Consider the following 18,912-nt stretch of genomic DNA (forward strand, 5'->3'; position numbering starts at 1 on the left):
TGTTACATGAGAAGAGCTGGACAGGGCCGTGGAAGGGCATCAACCCAGCAGGAGGACCGGTCTCTGCTCCTTTGTGCTTGGAGGAACAGGAGGAGCACATCCAGAGCCCTATGAAATGACCTCCAGCAGGCTACTGGTGTGCATGTTTCTGACCAAACTGTCAGAAACAGTCTCTATGAGGGTGTCATGAGGGCTCAACGTCCTGTAGTGGGACCTGTGCTCACAGCCCATTATCATGCAGCTCGACTGGTATCCAGAGAACACCAGAATTGGCAGGTCCACCATTGGCGCCCCATAGTCTTCACAGATGAGACCAAGTACAGCACATGTGAGAGGCGTGAAAGAGTCTGGAGACACTGTGGTGAATGTTATGCTGCCTGTAACATCATCCAGCATGACCAGTTTGGCAGTGGGTCAGTGATGGTCTGGGGAGGCATATCCTTGGAGGGTCACACAGGCCGTACCCTGGCTGCTGTTAGGTACCAGGATGAAATCCTCAGAGCAACTGTCAGACCTTATGCTGGTACAGTGGGCCCTGGGTTCCTCCTGGTGCAGGTAAATGCCCGGCCTCATGTGGCCAGAGTGTGTAGGCAGTTCATGGATGATGAAGGCATTGATGCCATTGACTGGCCCTCTCATTCCCCTCACCTAAATCCAATTGAGCACCTATGGGACGTTATTAGTCAGTGCATCCGATGCTGCCAAGTACCACCACAGACTGTCCAGGAGCTAACTGATGCCGTGATCCAGGTCTGGGAGGAGATCCCCCAGGACACCATCTACCAACTCATCAGGAGCATGCCCAGACATTGTTGGGAATGGATACAGGCATGCAGTGTCATACACACTACTGAGTCACATCATGAGTTGCTGTGATAAAATTAATTTAAGTTGGATCAGCCTGTGATTTCAATTTTTAACTTTGATTTTCAGTGTGGTTTTGAATCCAGCCCTCATTGGACTGATGATTTTGGTTTCCATTGACCGTTGTTATGTCATTTTGTTCTCAACAAATTATACAGTAAAGACTTTCAACTTTAATAATTAGTTAGTTAATTAAGATGCATGATTTGAGTGTGCCCTAATTCTTTGAGCAGTGTATTTTCTCCATGCACAATTGTGTAAAAATGGTTCAATAACTCTTCAACATAATCTCAGCTTTATGGAAAGGGCAATAATAAATACAGTGCAAAACTGATAATATCGCGTAAGTAAATACTGAAAACATGAACTGACAACTTCATTTATAAATTTGCTTGTTTGAGGAGCTGCTGGCGTCTGTGAGCTCCTGTTTAACTCGCTTGTGCCTCAGGCAGCAACAGTATATGCATCAGCTGTGTGCGCTAAGCTGCTTTAGAAGTAAACTTACTGAAATTGTTCCCTGCTGTCACAAAAAAAAAAACCTTTTGAGAAATGATGTTACCAAAACTACCTTAAAAGTCCCAAAATGTAGCCACAAAGTTTAAAACTGTAGTTTTAAACACTGCAGCCTTAGCAAATGTTTGGTTCATTAATTTAAAACATCTATACACATTTAAAATGGTTGCATATAGGGGTCAACAGTAAAGGCTAATACTCTGTATTATCTGTTCTTCAACAAGTCTGAAGCCACGCTGATTTGCTGAATACAACAATAACTGATGAGAGTAGCAGAAAGAGGACAAGGACAGACCAGAACAGTAGGCAGCCTTGTCCCACAGTCTTCTTCCTGCCAATATGAAATATCCATGGTTGCCATGGAAACACAGTTTCATGAATCACTGTGTTTTATTTTCTTTTTCTGGGGCCAAAAAAGCTGCAGTTTTATAAAGCTGTCTTGTGCATGCTGCCCATTACTGTCTGTATTGTAAGCCTTAAGATCTGTTAGGTATTAGGTGTGGGAAGAGACCAAGTTTTAGTCTGCTCCCACTGAGATGACTAATTGGCTGGCTAGTTGGTTGGCCAGCTGACCAGCAGGCTGAACGACTGACTGACAGACAATGGAGAGACGTGCTGAGGAAAGACAGGGAATACATGGGATTACATGGCAGGTAGGAGCTGGTATTTGGACAACGTGGTAAGCTGCAAACAGTGCATGACGGCGATACTGTAAACAGGGTAGGATGCGAAAGCTCCAGCTCATGTAGGACTCACATTGACTTGAAATCATTGACTGTGGGTCTTTGCAAGGATGCAGGTTGACTGGGCTGTTGTCGAGAAAGACAGTAATCCTGGTACTGCGATATCCAGGATGTAGACTGATGAGTTCAAGAGCCAAAGTGACTATTTTGCGGTCATCAGGCGTAAAAAAAAAAAATAGAATGTACTCTGCTACCAGAAGAAGCTCCTAATGTTTCTTTATAAGACCTCTACCACACAGAACATAGCAGAGCAGATATTTACTCTCTGAAAAACCACGTCTCTTTAATGTCCTCTCACTCTGCCTCTCTCTCTCTGAATCTGAGAGTACATTCAGCCTCCATACTGCATTATGCCTTATATGGCATTTTGTGAATGGGTGTTGCTAGGTAACTGGAGTGCAGTAAACCATAGCGATTTGCTTCTTGTATTTAGGATGATTAAGGATTAAGACAACAGTTTCAAGCACTGAAGCTGCTGAACTAAGTAGAGGAATTGTGTGCATAGAGAAGCTGTGGATTTTTTTAAAAGTTAGTTTTTATTTTGGCTCAAAAGAGAAAAACATACTGAACATTTTTTTTCCCGATGGCAAAGAATCTCAACATGTGTTGCAGTGTGGAAAAGCAATATTTTCTTCTGCAGTGGAAGATGTATTTCAATTTTTGCCCTTTTTACACTTCAGTCTTGCCTGATATCAGACAGATATGTCATGTCGTTACAATTCGTTTCCATCTTCAGCCTGACATTGCTTCCACTCTGATTTCTGTGGAGAAGGGGGATTCGATTTTCTCTAACCAATCACTAGAGACTAACATGTCTGCCTGAATGTAATATCATTTTAAGTCCACGCTGATGCTTAGCAATGCCAACAACAAGTGCTCGTGAATCTGTAATGTGTGTTAAGGTAGTGTTGAAACGGCACTGAATTAGTGAGTTGAGACCTCTGCCAGCCAAGGCCTACAGTGCATTCACATGCTACGGTCCGGAGCCTCAGAGGCCTCAGATAGTCACTCCTCCAACTTCAACATATCAGTGTGAAGCTGAATCAATGCATTAGTCTTATGGGGCAGGCAGCACCAAGCGCCAAGCAAGCTTTGGTCCCGAACAAAATATCTCAACAGTTACTGGGAAGATTAGTTGCATAATGGTTTGCTAATGGTGCACTGGGCGGTCCTGAAAAGGTCCAGGGTTTATAACCTTGGAATTGTTCAGTCAGTAAATACTGTGCTGTTAAAAGATTGTTTATTACTATATTGTCTTCAAGCTAACATCCTTCTCAACCTCCTCTTCATTGCAAAGTTTGGCATTAGCCTGGGAGGAGCACTCAGTTAGAGAAAGACTGAGGCTATTTTTAAGACTTTAATTTGTTTTTTTCTGTGTTGGTTTTGAATTCATTACACTTGCCCTCTGTTGTGGCACAACTCTATTCCTTTTACAACACTCCTCCATCAAGGTTTTGTCAAGAGTTCATGTACTGTGAGAGGATTTTTGCTAATCTGCCATATTTAGATATGTAGGAGGACAGGTCCACACAATGTTAATATTCTTTATTAAACCAATCACGTTATCCAACCTCAGATGTATGGCTTCCAATTCCTGTGCAGACTCTTCATTGGGAAATGTACCGCACTCTAATGGAAACAAATCTCAGACCACTGTTTCGAGGTTGAGACACTTGACACCACTTTTCTTGCTGCTTCTTAGTTCAACAGCATTCACTGACAAATCAAACCCTCCTTCAGCAGTGAGTGAAAAGAAGTGCGCCAGTTTCAACTGACTGGTAAAACATGTGGAGCAGCTGATTGTACACACTCAGGAATGTAGCCCCCCTGTCAAGAGTGTCCACCTCCTCATGTTGAATGGTGGCAGCTTTAGTCTTTCTGACACTGAGCTGCAGTAACTTGGATCTTAATCTGTACTCTGCTTCACTGTACCCCTCACGGGTGGTTGTAGTTTCCATTTCAGTCTCTTTAGCCAGATCAATTCAAGGGAATGCTGCAGTTCAAAAATCTCTCTTTACATCGAAGCTGTATGGACAGATTTTTAGTTTTATTGTATTTACATATTTCTATGGGTAAGCATAATTTTCCAATTAAAAGCACTTCTGCTAAATGAACGCAAATTAAACCACGTCTATTTGAGACTAATTTATCCACCATTTATAGCTTGCTCAATAACAAGTGCTGGAGAATTCGGGAAACGGAAAAACGGTTACTGCAGGTTACGCTTTTTCTCAAAATTTTAAAACAAAGACAGTTTTAGTCTGTCACGCTGTTTAGGTGGAATCACATAAATGAGGGGTGCCCATTGATCTCTATGTGGCACCGACAACACAAATTACTACTTGCTACATAAACAACACATAATCTTAATGACACACTATTTTATGAGGAATCCCAAAACTAACACCTTCTTTATTGCCTCTCGTGGTCCTATCTGAATTTAGTATTCATCATGTTGTGACATGTCAATAAATATTCCCTAATTTGTCCTCGAAATACATTAGCACACAGAATGAATGGTAACGTTCTTGTTTGAAGTACTTTTCAAGCAGACATTAAGCCACATAAAAACTAGATAAGCCTGTACACACCCATGTGTGCACAGAAATTTCCTATGTGCACCTTCATGTCATCTTAACTAACCAGCATGTAATCATTTTGTTCTTACTGGTACAACAGCACTTTACAGCTGCTGAAAAGTCAATGCATGTCACACCTGGTTAGCTGTGACATTCAGCCAGCTGTCCACAGTGTGGACATGCTCCTTATGAATTATGGGTAATGGCTGACATGGTCAAAGGCCAATAATTTGCCTTGTCATCCCTCTCCTTATCCTCCAGTTCCTATCTTCCTCTCTTCCTCATCAGTAGTTTTCATCATTTCTGCATTTCCTGTTGTTGGTCTGATTTTTTGTCACATCTCGTTTTGGTACACTTTCCTTTGTTTCATGTCTCTCGTTATGTTGTCAGCAGAAAAGTAAACAGGCAGACTGTGATGTAAGCTTGCAAGCTGAAAGACATTTGTGGACAGTGAAAGTGTGTATTAACAATGTTATTTTGGTCTGCGTCTGAGGATTCAATTGTCCTTTGATCTTAAGTAAATCTCACAGAAATAAAAATCAGAGAAAAAAGGAAATTGATTTTCCCTGCCCTCTTTTCTAAATGTCTACATCTCTCCATTCACGATTCATCTGCTTATGTTTAATGAATACATCAAACATCACGATTGCCCCAGATGGATGGATAGATGGATACATCTCTGGATTTCTCTCCCTCTCACACTTTATCTCACAATCTCTGCCTCTCACTCCATGCCTCCTCTCCCTCTGACTTGCGTCAGCACTTCTGCCTGCTGATGAATATATGAATGAGATTAAAACACAGGGACACACACATACAGTGCATACACACTTTCTCACTCCTTCTCCAGCACAACACAGGGACTTAAACATTTTATAATTTCCATTTCAGCAATTGTAAATGTCCACTGGCTTTTTGTCTTAAAACCTCAATCAGTGTTAGTTCGTTTAAAATACGATACATTTTAATGGATTTTGCATTTAAGAAACTTTCAACTACAAGAAATAAAGTATAATGAAAGCCACCTAATAATGAGACAGCCTTCCAGTCAGGAAACGCCCTGCGTGACTTTGATTCTCTGTTTTAAATCAACCCACAACATCTCCGACAAGTAAATAATGCAGCTAACAAGCACTTTTTTCCTGAAGCAAGAATCACATCCTTCCCTGTTTACAATGGAGGAGGAGTCATACTGCATATAGAACACACACACACACACACACACACACATACACACACACACACAGAGGGAAGTGTAGTTGTGTGTATCATAAACCATGTTTCTCAGAGCCAGAAGGTATAATTGGCCCTTAACTCCAGGACACAGAGGGATAGATGAAGGATTAGAGATAAAGCTGGAGGGATAGATAGAAGGAACAGATGAAAGCTGCAGGAAAAGCTCTAGGAAACCAATCTATGTTAGGGAAAAAAATAAAGAAAAGACAACACAGATGTAGAGAGAAAGTCAGACGCTGTGAGGCAAAAATGGATGAAGTGCAGCTTTCAACCTTAAAGTTTCCCCTTCATCCTTCTCCTCTTTTATTCTATCACTCTCTTTTCACTTCTTTCTTTTCTTTTCTTTTCTTTTCTTTTCTCACTCTTACTTCACTGTAGGCCCTCTGTTGCTATGGCGACCGTTCCTGCCATCCTGAGGAAGAAAGGATACCTGAGGAGAGGAGGAGGAGACAGCAGTGGAGCAAACGCACAGATGAAGATTGATAGAGGAGACATGGATGGAAACACTTCTGCGTAGATTCTAGATTATGGTAATGTGTGCGCAATAATGCAACTGTTGCCCAATATATTGAGCAATTTTAACAAAATAGTTAAATAAATACTTAAGTATTTATTTAAGTACTTAGCTTTCTTGCTGAAAATTAGATGAAAAAATTGATCGCACTCTCAAATTGCCATTAACTATTAAGCTACAGCTAGTGGTAGACTAGCATAGCTTAGCACAAACCTGAAAGCAGCGCAAAAGCTCAGCAATTAACACGTTATATCTAGTTTGTTCGCATAAAAACCAAAGTGTAAAAATGACAAATTGTTGTTTCATGGGAGGTAATGTGTAAGACTTTTTCTTGGTTGAGAGCAGTAGCTGAGGTGACGACATGACTTCTAGTTCTCAGGAAAACTACTTTCCAAAATGTACTGTAGTTTTGAAAAATGTAACAACTCCCCTCAATGCTCCCATTTACCAGTATGTTTTATTTTCCTACTGACAGGACTGGCATTGTGTCATTGCCAAGGCCAAGCCCCATTAGGGGTGTAGAATCAAGCTGTCACATAAGAAGAGAAACAGGAAATTGCAGAAAAGCTACTGGGTTGCAAGTTGACCAACCAAATTGGCACCAGACATCAATATGATGTCAGAAAGCTGTTGCACTTTTATGTTGGACAAATATAAAACTTTGGATAGAATGAAAATTGTCTAACAACGTTAGAATTTCATGTTGTGTGAATGTTAACATTATGATGTTTTGCAGACGGCTTTTGTTCTCCATTCTTTATGACTAAATGTTGTTACTCTACAGTAAGATGATGTTGGCTCGAGACATTCTCACGTTGAAATTTGAGGTACATAAGATGCGTGATATTTACTGTCAGTGTGGTATATGACCAAATTTTGCTAGAGACAGTTACTTCTGTGGGATAGCTAATGTTAGCTTGAGCAGGAGGCTGCTGTATTACAGTCATACAGTTTGGTAGCATCAGACTGTCGTTTTCAACTAAATCTCATCCTATGCCAAACAGTTGGCTATTAACAGGATGGTTACAAACAACACTTGGTCCAATGATAACCTGATGATTAGTCAAACATGTATAGATGTTCAAATAACCAATATCCTGCCTCTGTGTTGGGCCATTGATACACTTGGACAGGGAAAGACTGAAGGGGCATGATGGCGATGAACCATAATTTATTAAGGTATCTTGAACTTTCAGGCAAGGTTGCAAAACTATTACACATGTCCAGAAAACACACATGTCAAATTGCATTGATATCTATCTACAGGCTCTTCATTTTTATATACCCCCAAAAGGGGCGTGGCCTTGTCATTTTCCTGAGCACCAGTATGATCTGCTATGTTCTATGCAGTGAGAAATGTAAAGGCCCAGACCCACCAAACTGACATCAAAGAACTAGTGTTGATGGGATCAACTTTTGCATCACATCACATTGCCTGTGTCTTGGCCAAAAAGTTGCATCTGGACACACAGCAAACACTATAGCCAACATCCAACTAGCAAGTGAGTATATTCTGTGCCTGCTTAAGAGGATACAACTCTCCATACCAGCAGGCAGCAGTAGTCTGTGTTTGTCATTAAAAAAAGAAAACTGGAGGACGGGCTTTAAGACACTAGCCAGTTAGCACATTAGTAACCCAACTCAATGTTAAAAGAACAATGGATATTTACCGTGCACTAACGAACAAAGACACACAGTTACAAAACGTTTCTGCCAATGAATTTAATTACTTAAAGGGATAGTGCACCCAAAAATGAAAATGCAGCCATTATCTACTCACCCATATGGCATATGCTGACAGAGGCCCTGGTGAAGTTTAGAGTCCTCACATCCCTTGCGGAGATCGGCAGGGGGAGCGGCTAGCACACCTAATGGCTAATGGTGCCCCAGACTAACGTCCAAGAACACAAAATTGAAACCACAAAATATCTCCAACATGCTCATCCGTAGTGATCCAAGTGTGCTGCAGCCCCAACATAAAAAGTTGTTTCGAAAAATGTCATTTGAACTCTGTTTTTAGCCTCATTGTAGCCTGTAGCTCTGACTGCTTCTCTGTGCTCGGCGCTCACGTGTGCGTGCTTGCGCGAGACCAGCGAAAGCATGAGCTTTGCTTACCCGTGTTTACATCACATGACACGTGCACCGCAGGGAGAGACAACAGTAACCACAGTAGCTAAAAGATAATCTGCATTACGGTCCTTTAGCAAAGGACAGCCCAACATGTCTGAAGAATTTCTTTGTTGAACCGTATTTGTTTGAGCCCGAGTATACAGACACGGAACTCAGGCTACTGGACGAAGCAGCCGTCGGCATATGGGTGAGTAGATAATGGCTGAATTTTCATTTTTGGGTGCACTATCCCTTTAATAATCTTAGTTAACATAACAAGTTTGTATCGATGTCACACCCTCTTGACTTTAGCTGTTTGTTTACTTTCCTCACTTCCGTTTTTCTCCTTGTGCACTAAGCTGATCTGCCAATCAGGGAGATTTCATTCACTCACAGGTTCTGCCGGCTCCAATGCCAATTAGACATGCTTATACAACTGCAAAAAAGCCAACAAGGGCTGACTAGTGCCAACGGTGTGGGACACACTGCCCAAACTAGGGCAACAGACGCTCACAGACAGCCTGACATTGACCAATGGCTGACCGTCGACTTCATGTGTCAGGGCCCTAAGGATTACAGCTTGTCCCAACAGCCATGTTTTGACTTGCGTTTCACTTGCGCTATGCACATGTAAATGAGACCAAAAATTTATTTTTCTACTTAAAATCTAATTCATTCCTTTTTATGCACATAAATACAGTGATTGTGTGCTGAGCTCCAAAACAAGGATGACCTACACTCAATACTGTGCCTGAACGCATCCTGTGTAGACACAGGTGGAGGACTGAAGCTGCTGCTGCTCTGCTAACATGCAGCTTGCGTTAAGCGAGCTGTGTAGACAAGGCGTTAGAGGTACTGTTGTTAAATTTCAGGAAGGAATTTGGTTGGAAATGGCATATCTGTGAATCTTACCTTCTGTAAGGTAAATGTAGAGTCATAGGATATCCTCAACATTACATAGGAAGCCCTTCTCCTTACTCACTTAGATTAATGTGGAATGGCCTTCCAACTTCCAATCCCACTGCAGGGTAACAGAACAGGTTTAGATCAAATTCAATGATTGATCAACAGAACTGCATGTCTCATCACAGGCCATCCTCCAAAGGATCACATTAAGACTGACAAACCTCTGAAAATGCCTGTTATTGACAGCATAGTGGTCACAATTAAAATGACTGTACTAACAGTGCTCTTCAACTCATGTTTCCTCCCCCATACTGACAGCACTGTTCAGTTGACCTTCACCAATGGCCCCTATGGTTGCACAAGGTCAGCCACAAAGGCTTTGTAGAAATGGGACTCATCTACACATCACATGAAAATGCTTGCAGTAATAAATGCTAGGTTCAAGAGCAGGCTTCAATAACATGGCACTTCTGACAGTTTGACAGGGAACAAACAAGTCTACAGGCACAAATGTGCACACCAGTACTCAACAAACAGACTTTTCACAGTTTGAAAACTTTAACTTATCTTATTGTGTTATTGTTTGTTATGTGCTAAAGACTCCTCGGAAAGTAGCTCTGAAACTGAGTAGATTATCCTGGTAAAAACAGAGTTAACTGAACTGAAACATATCTCTCCAGTTTGTGTGATTTCCTTATTTAAATTCAGTTGCAAGACTCTACTTCATCACTGGTGCTCATAAAACCCTTAAAAATTAATTTGGGCAAACTCCAAAATCAATGTGGGCCAACAAGGATTTTTTTTCCTTATAACTGAACTTTCCAAATGGCACTAGTTGCCTGTAATCTGGCCAATCAGGGAATTCCCTGAATGATCTTAGTTAACCCAATATTAGGAGGCAGCTCTGTGTCCCAGCCTTGGTCCTGGCAACATTTTCACCCTTTCTACCATGTTAATGGACTTCTCTGTACCTCCTTTTCTATTTGTCTTCCTGCATGAGCTCTGCTTTATGCTTCTGATGTCCAAGGAGATGCCTTTTCAGGTTTTTGCACCTTTCTCTGCAAATGCTCTCACTGTCACTCAATGACACCACTACTTTATGGTGATTATGCTTATACTTAAACTCAGCACATATTCACATTATCTCAATCACAGTATAACAATGGCTAAACCTTACCTATGTTCAAGCTTTAGTCAAATCACAACTATAATGTGTGAGCCACATCAAATATGGCCATCTGACACCTACTCTATTTGGCATTTCATGTCATTTCAACATACAATAGAACAATGTCACTATGAATAAACAATGCTATATTGATGCTAATATAGAATTTTATAATAAATTTACCCATTAAAGTTACTGCATTGTGTCATTGAAAAGTTCTTTACAGAGTTGCGGTAAAATGGACTATTAATACAGTTTAGCAAACTTTCTGAGGTAAGTACACTTGTAATTACAAGTCATGACTTTGAAATTCCTGAAAGAGCAGTAAGAGGTGCTCATATAGCTCAGCAAGAAATCAATCTTGAATCATGCTGTCTGATAAACTTATCTGGTGTTCCTGCAGCAGATTGAGGGTGATTTGCAGATTGCTATATTACAGCATGATTGACAACAGACATTGCATTCAGTAACAGTCCCTCTGTCTTGGAAAAAAAAACCCTCCAAATTGCTTCCTTAAGTGGGATTAAAATAGGATTTTCTCATTCGGATGTTCCTGTAATGTGGCCTCAGGACTGAATCACATAGGAGTTGTTCACGAAAGCCATTAACTCCATTCAGTTCAGCTCAGACTGAAGATAGAGTCCCATGGGATTCATTTGCAATTGCTTCAATTACTATGGACTTGCCCAACTGTTCTGTGTTGCTTAACTGTCCCCTTCTACGGAGAAGAAACTGCAATCACAAAGGAGCCATTACAGCAAATGCCACTCACAAAGGAGTTATTTAAAGAAGCACACTGGCCAAAAACAAATATTGCAAACATAATCGAGCACAACACCATACGCTGTTTCTCAAATTTAGGATCCCTTTTTTTAAGGTGTGCATGTGAATCATGCCATCCAGCATGCACTCTACCCTTGTGTTAATTACAGCTCATTCATTGTGGTGAGTCCCCCACTGAGTCTGTGGGGGGGCTCTGTGAGAAAAACATAGTTCCCAATGGATGAGGTACTTGTATGCTTTTATGTATTTTTGTGGTAAAATAAACACAACAAAGGTGGGTAAACAATATAACAGAAGCACCTGTCAGTAGAACACAATACAATTAACTACAAATCACAGCCTCCAAAACCATATAGTTGAATTAACACGTCTCTGAAACTGTGTGAACAAAAACTCAACAGAATTGTTTTCAGAAAGGATTCATTGCGAGACTGTTGTATGAGACAGCATTAGTTTAAGCTAGGTATAGCTGGTAAACTGGCAACTGAGTGTGTTTGACTGCTGCAGAAGTTAGGAGCATAAAACCTGCCTCACTCTGTACCAGCATGTAAATATAATAAGCGCATGAAACTTTCTGTTTCCTCAGGACATAACATATATGATATGTTATGAGCAGTTCACACATACAGACTCAAAAGCTGACGCAGTAATAGGTAAATTCAATACAAACAAAATGGAGATACAGGCTGTTTTCTCCTGCCTCCAGTCTTTATGCTAAGCTAGACTAACCACATTCTAACTCTACTTCTGTACCTATTGCACAGACGTGAGATTGATATCCATCTTCTCATCCCTCATTTGAAAATAAAGCAATTAAGTCTGTCTTCCAAAATGTTAACCTATTCCTTTAATGTGATGTTATGTCAAATCACATGGTCGGGACATTAAATACAAATAGATTCATCTTAATGGTCTAGTGTTCAGGATTTAGCGGCATCTGGTGGTGAGGTTGCAACATTGCAACCAGCTGAAACCCCTCCCGTGTGCTGACGCAAAAAGGTGAATGGCCTCATCTAGAGCCATTTGTCTGTTCTTGGCCACTGTAGGATAACATGCGAGCGCTGTAGAGGAGGAACCGCTCCATATGTAGATATAAACGTCTCTTTCTAAGGTTACAAAAACACATCAGTTCTTATTTTCAGGTGATTATGAGCTACTGTTAACATAGCTATGAATATTATATTGCATTTCTACCAATATATCTCCTAAACCCTACACACTGGACTTTTAACTGGGCCTTTCAGTGGGATATAAATTATGGAAATACAAAGGGAGAATGATATGATGCGAAGAAAGGATGGGCTGTTAAAACATTTATGATGACTCAGTTTCAGCTCCAGGTGCAGTATGAGGTCACCTCTGAAGATGCACTTTATCTCAGAAAGTCACAGTTTTCTTGGAGGTTCAAATGGCCAGTTCAACTTTCATCTCGGGATCTTTGAAAAAGAAAAATCCTAGCATAGCCTACGTCATAAAATATAACCATATATGAGCTACAGGGCCAAATGAGACATCAGTGAAATGCTGCTTAAAAGGGTCGGAGTCAGAGTCTATCAGAGTGATTCCACTAAATGTGATTTGATATCTCCAAACTCCTAAGAGCACCTAGTTGCTGGTTGGTACATGGGTCTGAGATGCCACCTAGTGATTCTGGTAGGACCACCCCAGTCAAACTACACCCTCCTTTTCCTGACTCAGCGAACAGGGTTGAGTAGGACTGGTTACCACAGCAACAGTAGACAGAGAGAACGAAATGGAGAGAGAGAGAAAAGAAGGAAGGACAAGGAGAAAAACACAATGAGGCTGCTACACTTAACTTGGCCTATGTACGCCCACACAAACACCCACTCAAAAATACACACACAGTTACGCACCAAGGGTGTAGTGAAACATATCCTACATCACATTTTAATACTTACTCAGTTTTTATTTCCTTGTTGGGAGCCAAAAAAGCTGTAAAGGTACGGCATACTTATCCGGTAATATTTAACTTAAGGTTCAACAAGGAGGATCCACAACAAACTTTCAGAGGGATTCTTCAACGCAGATTGCTTTGAAGGATGTGAAAGAAGCATGATGGGAAATAGTCCTTCATTAGTCAGAGATCTAACTGGTGACAGACTCATCTCTGTCTATGAACGTCTTGGGCAATAAACTTTATTCCCACAGCAGACATTTGGAACTTGATGAGAACGTCTGTCCACAAGAGGAACATAACCTGGCTATGGTGTGTGGTTGAGTACCAATATGCTCATCAATAAAAGATCTTATTACTGTCTTCATCATTGTAATGTCATTTCACAGATCCTTCAGTGAAAACGTGTCTAAATCTTGAGCAATATATCCACTGTACAACAATTAAAGCCTGTCACGGTTAGTTTTATAGCTAGTTGGATAATTACAATGACCAGCGTTTGGTCAATTAGAATTTCATTGTCATGTTTTCAAGCAATTAATTTTCTGAGTGAGCACTTTTACCCAAAATGTGTTGGAAGATTTTTTTTTATTGTTTCAGTTACAAGTTCAGTCTGACTTTCAAACAACACTATTGTCTACAACACAAAGATTGATAGTTTTTCCATTTTTGGGACAGCTTTGTTTTCAAGCAAGATATCTAGATGACCATCCTGGTCTCACTCCCAACTCGTCAAATACCAACGCTTGGTCAGTGGCCCTGTCCAGCAGTCACTCACGCATAAAGACATCCTTGTCGGCGGTATGATACACACCAGGCAGCAGCAACGTCCGACACTGTGGTTAACTACCGTGGTATACAGAGCGGAAAAGTCTACATAGCAGGTGTAAGGGGAGGTAGATGGAGCAAACAAACTCCAGACTTTCACCCGGGAGCCCGTTGTTTTGTGAAACCAAAAGTCAATTGAGATATGTTGTGTGCTAGGATGTTTAGCATGCTGTGGTAGTGATGTATGTCACATGATGTTACACTACACGAGTAACAATTTTACTTATTTTAAGTCAAATCATAGTGGTTTTTCTATGCCTCAACACCTGTTTTTGTTGCCTAAACTTGAAGAAGTACACCTAAAAGCAAAGTGTCTTACCTATGTCGTGAGTATATTTTCACAAGTATATGATGCATTTAACTCGCAGAAGCTGTACATTTCTTGTGACAAGCAGTGTATTTGAAAAAGATATAATACACGTAACGTGTGTAAATTGACATGCAATCCCCGAACGTTCAAAACTGATGCAGAAAGGTACTGAGCACGTTGGTATTTGATGAGCTGGGATGATAACATGTTGGGATGACTTGCGTGATTGCAGCAACATTTGCTCTGGATGGTCATGGTCCACAGAGGATGTCCCCTCTAGCACTCCCAAAATGTCCACGTGTACAGAATTAATATCTGAATTTAAATGTTAATTTACAAGGGACCTTTACTAGGCTCCAAGACAAGATACATCTTCGATTTATTTCTTCTAATGCCACCTGCAGATCAAATGAATAACTTTGAACACAAGTTTTTGGTTATGGTTAGATTTCCATAACATTTGCTCTGGCTGTGAGAGAAATAAGGTTTTCTCTTTCTTCTTGCATCACCATCAGGCCAAACCTTCCCTTTGCACACAGTAAAGGAAAATCACAAGAAAAACTAAGTGGCAGATTTCCTTGAAATTTACTAAACACAGTCATGCTCTCCAGAGGATGAACCCCACCCATTCACAGTGGAAAAAATCTTATTCACTTGGCACACAGGATATCTCACAATTATTAGTCAGATTACCATGAAGTTTGCTATGCACATTCTTGCTTCCAACTGTTTTGATTTTAATGACTCATTCTCAAGTGACACATTACACAAAATTTGTTTTTGATTAATATAATCAGCTTTGAAATGGAAAAAGTTTCTTTCAACAGATAATTATTTCAGTATCAGCTTGTTTTCACTGCTTGTCTGATTTTAACTGTTATCAACACCCTGGTTTGTGTTTAAAAGTTTCTCTTGTACCTCAGTGGCTGATGTGGTAAAACAAAACTGATCTGCCAGCTGCTACTGCTGCCACAGCTGCAATTTCACTGTCACCTGAGTACCTGTGTGCTTGTGCTGCCTATTATCACACAGTGTGACGTCAGTTACAGCAATCCGGTGGAATAATAGCAGCTTGGTGTGTCACTGAAATTACATAGGAACATGAATTCCATTGTACAGTAGTAGTCGTTTGCAGTTTTTCTGTGGCTGGCTGGAAACCTGGTTGTGCTGTGTGCCAACTGCTGCCTTCAGCCTTTACTGGAAGTGTGAATTGGAGGGACTGCGTCTGACAGTTTTTGTAACTTTCCAAAAACCAACAATCACGCCCACTGCAGACAGCAATTGTCAGGTGCAGAGGTGAGAAAGTATAAGCTTAATTCACTCCTCACACAATTACTTTCAATCATTTTACTTGTGTACAATCAAGTGCCACACAACAAATACTTTCAAGGACACACTGTCTGAGAGTATGTGCCATTATTCACAATTTTATGACTGCACAGAGACTGCAAAGACAAAATTATTGGATGGAGACAGGGTTAGGCGCCAGAATGTAGCCAGAAGGTTACATTTTTAGATGTGGTTGGACAGCTACTCTAACCTTTATTTCCTACTCTTTCGTTTATAGTATTGTCCTATTCACCTCGCTTATATAGCCCCTCCAGCACATTCCCTATCTCCCACACCTCATCCTCCTCACCCTTCAGCTCCCCTTTTCATCACCCCTTCACCAACTCCATGGTCAGGGTGATAATTAGGACTGCCACTGATACTGACAAACACAACTCTGAGAATCTGAGATACAAAAGCTCCTCCCCTACCCCTCGTTTCCTACCTGTACTTTGGGCCAATGAAGGTTGAAATGCCGGCGTATGAGGCGTTGGTCCAGCTGTCAGTCACCCTGAAGATCAGTGGTTGGTGGAGCTTATATCCCCGGGTGACGGCCTGTGGTTGGTCAGGTTCATCTCTGCCTCCTTGTAACCCCACCCACTGGGCCCCTGCAAGGCCTTATGGGTACCACGCTCTGCTGAACATGTTCGTGTCTGTGAGTCGTTTGGTTAAGCAGTCAATAGTAGTCTTCTCTGGGAATCTTCTTCTACCGTCTTCATGTAGGTTTCCTGTGCAAACAGACAATGAAAAGAAAAATCATTTTTCTGAATCAGGTAACACTTTGCTAAGCCCCATTCCCTTTAGTTACAGTCACCACACTGTTCTTCCTCGACACATAAACAGTTTACAACAACACAAGGCAGATTTACTGAGTAATTCATGGTAATTTTCGGAACAGTGTGGGTCCTCAGACAGAGATAGACAAAAGCAGGCTCATCCACAGCCATCAATCTTTGACTTAGTTGGCTGACATGACATAAGTTGGCTGAAAACACCATCTCCAGCTGACTTGAGTTTTTGATGGCGTGCCAAAAATACAGAGTGCCTATTTGCAGCCAGGTGAGAATAGTCTCACTGCAGCTATTCAGCTTTTTACACCCATCCCTCAACCCTGTCTCCTAGAAATTACATTTGTATGTTACTAAACTGCTTTCTTAATTATGTTGTTGTGGCAACAGAATTGCTGCCTAGATTATGTTGAGAGACAAAGTTTGTTTCAGGTGATGAAACACTACATTCTTGTATAGTGCAGGATTCACAAGGAGGTGGTTGGGGATGATGGGTGTACAAAGCTCAGGACCTTGACACCAGAATTCCAGGGTTTGTGTCCAAAGGTAAGAGAAAAATAACACTCTAGTCATTACATGTGGATAGTGTATCGCAATTCGGCAGAAAACGACTGAAATACATTTTATTATCAAGTTTATTATCAGCATTTTGTCTTTATGTTAGCAGAAAACATAATTTGCCTTACATTACGTTTCCCTCAAAATGTATTTGCTATTTCAAATTAATTGTTTATAAATGTAATTTCTAGGAGACAAGGCTGAGTTTTCATGACGGGTTATTATGGATCCCAATGTGTGCTGTGATTGGCTAGTACTCATCACATTGACATATAGAGGTCTGAGGCAGTTAGGATTAGAGGTCATGGTTAGGGCTAATACTAGCCAATCTCAGATATTCTCTTAGATTACTTACAAGTGTTACCACAAAGTCAGGTGACTTAGTATAAGATTGACACAGGCGATGGAGGGAGCAAAATGTGGTCGGATGAGTGGGTCAAGCATGAGTTTTTCACACAGGAGACTGGGGTTTGATTTTTATGTGTGTCATCACTTTCTTATTATTTTTAGACTTAGTTGACAGTTTTGGTTATTAGGATGTATAAAGCTGCTGAATGGACACTATGTACATATACTTGAGGAGAATAGCTGAATAGACCCGTTCGTGTTAATGTCATATTTTCATGTCGCTTGAACCCCCAGGAATACACACCCAGGTGTAAACAGCCACATTGGTTGTGTACACCCCCCGGTGCTAATAGCATCTGCCTAAAAAATATAACTATTTCTATAAACTGTATTATTAAGAAAACATACAAGCAACACACAGGTTAAATTTTTGTGTCATTGTCCAGATCAGTAATTGTTTGTCATTGTGCAAGGACACTACCTTTGTATATGGGACACTTGCTTGACCCAAAAAGCCACCAGGCACCCCAAGTTTAGCTAAAGTTGCTGGAGTGTAAACTTCCCCAAACTAATAAAGACCTGGAAACCACTGCCAACAGTCTGATAAAGACGCACCAAAGCTCTCATGCAGCAATGTTTTGGTGTCATTGTTAGCATGAACATAGCGAACCAAAACCAAAAAAATAAAGACTAGGGAACTGTCAAACTATTAACAGTAACAAACTGGATATTTTATGATTTAGTAATCCCCAAATGACAATAAAAGCTTTGTGCTTTGTGCTGACTCCAACCGCCTTTCCTTTGTTACTTAAAAAAGAAAATACTTGGCTCTCATCTCCATTAACACAATCGGTTAAGATAAAACATGCACAAAATCTCAGTGTGACAGCGTTGGGTTAATGCTTTGTCACATCTGTGTAATAACAAAGTGACTGTTCTGGCACTGATGGAAGACAATAGCAGTCTTCAGTGAAGAGTGAAATGAAGGGTTATACTAATGATTTTCTGCCTCTGTATCGTGCGATTTCTTTTATCTCTCTTTTGCCAGCACACTCCTCAGAATATCATAGTTTTATTTTATTTGTAGTCCTAACACCGCAAATAAAAGCTGCTTTTTTTAAAAAAAAAAAAATCTACACTGAAAATCAGTCTAACTCAATTTAATCACTGTACAAATCATCAGTTTTGTTACTTTTCCTCAGAATTTAAATTATTTAACAAAGAAAACAAAGGCATGACTGTTCAGGCATGAAGTTTTTCATTAATTTTACTTATTATCAGGCCTAACATCCTCATGCGAGTTCCTGCCACCTACACTTCCTGGCTGCATCCATCATTACAGTTGTATAGTATGTAGGTTGTATGCACAGTATAGTGATTTACACATTGAGTTCAAAACGCCTTAATAGATCTTTCACCAC

The 18,912-nt window shown here is 40.6% G+C and overlaps 2 protein-coding genes across 2 annotated transcripts in view; one reads left to right on the top strand and one right to left on the bottom strand.

Annotated features, from left to right (window-relative positions):
* lrrc7 (leucine rich repeat containing 7) overlaps window positions 1-18,912 on the bottom strand; it is a 149,022-nt gene that overhangs the window by 109,745 nt on the left and 20,365 nt on the right. Inside the window, exon 2 of the mRNA XM_049587918.1 lies at window positions 16,243-16,525. The gene's annotated coding sequence lies outside the window, so the exon portion shown is untranslated. The remainder of the gene's footprint in view (window positions 1-16,242; window positions 16,526-18,912) is intronic.
* The window catches only part of ccdc17 (coiled-coil domain containing 17), a 42,288-nt gene continuing 29,702 nt past the window's right edge, over window positions 6,327-18,912 (top strand). The window contains exon 1 of the mRNA XM_049588597.1: window positions 6,327-6,448. Coding sequence (XP_049444554.1) covers window positions 6,327-6,448 — 122 coding nt within the window. The remainder of the gene's footprint in view (window positions 6,449-18,912) is intronic.

This window comes from Epinephelus fuscoguttatus, linkage group LG10 (genome assembly GCF_011397635.1).
Source record: "Epinephelus fuscoguttatus linkage group LG10, E.fuscoguttatus.final_Chr_v1".
In the NCBI taxonomy this organism is placed as follows: domain Eukaryota; kingdom Metazoa; phylum Chordata; class Actinopteri; order Perciformes; family Serranidae; genus Epinephelus; species Epinephelus fuscoguttatus.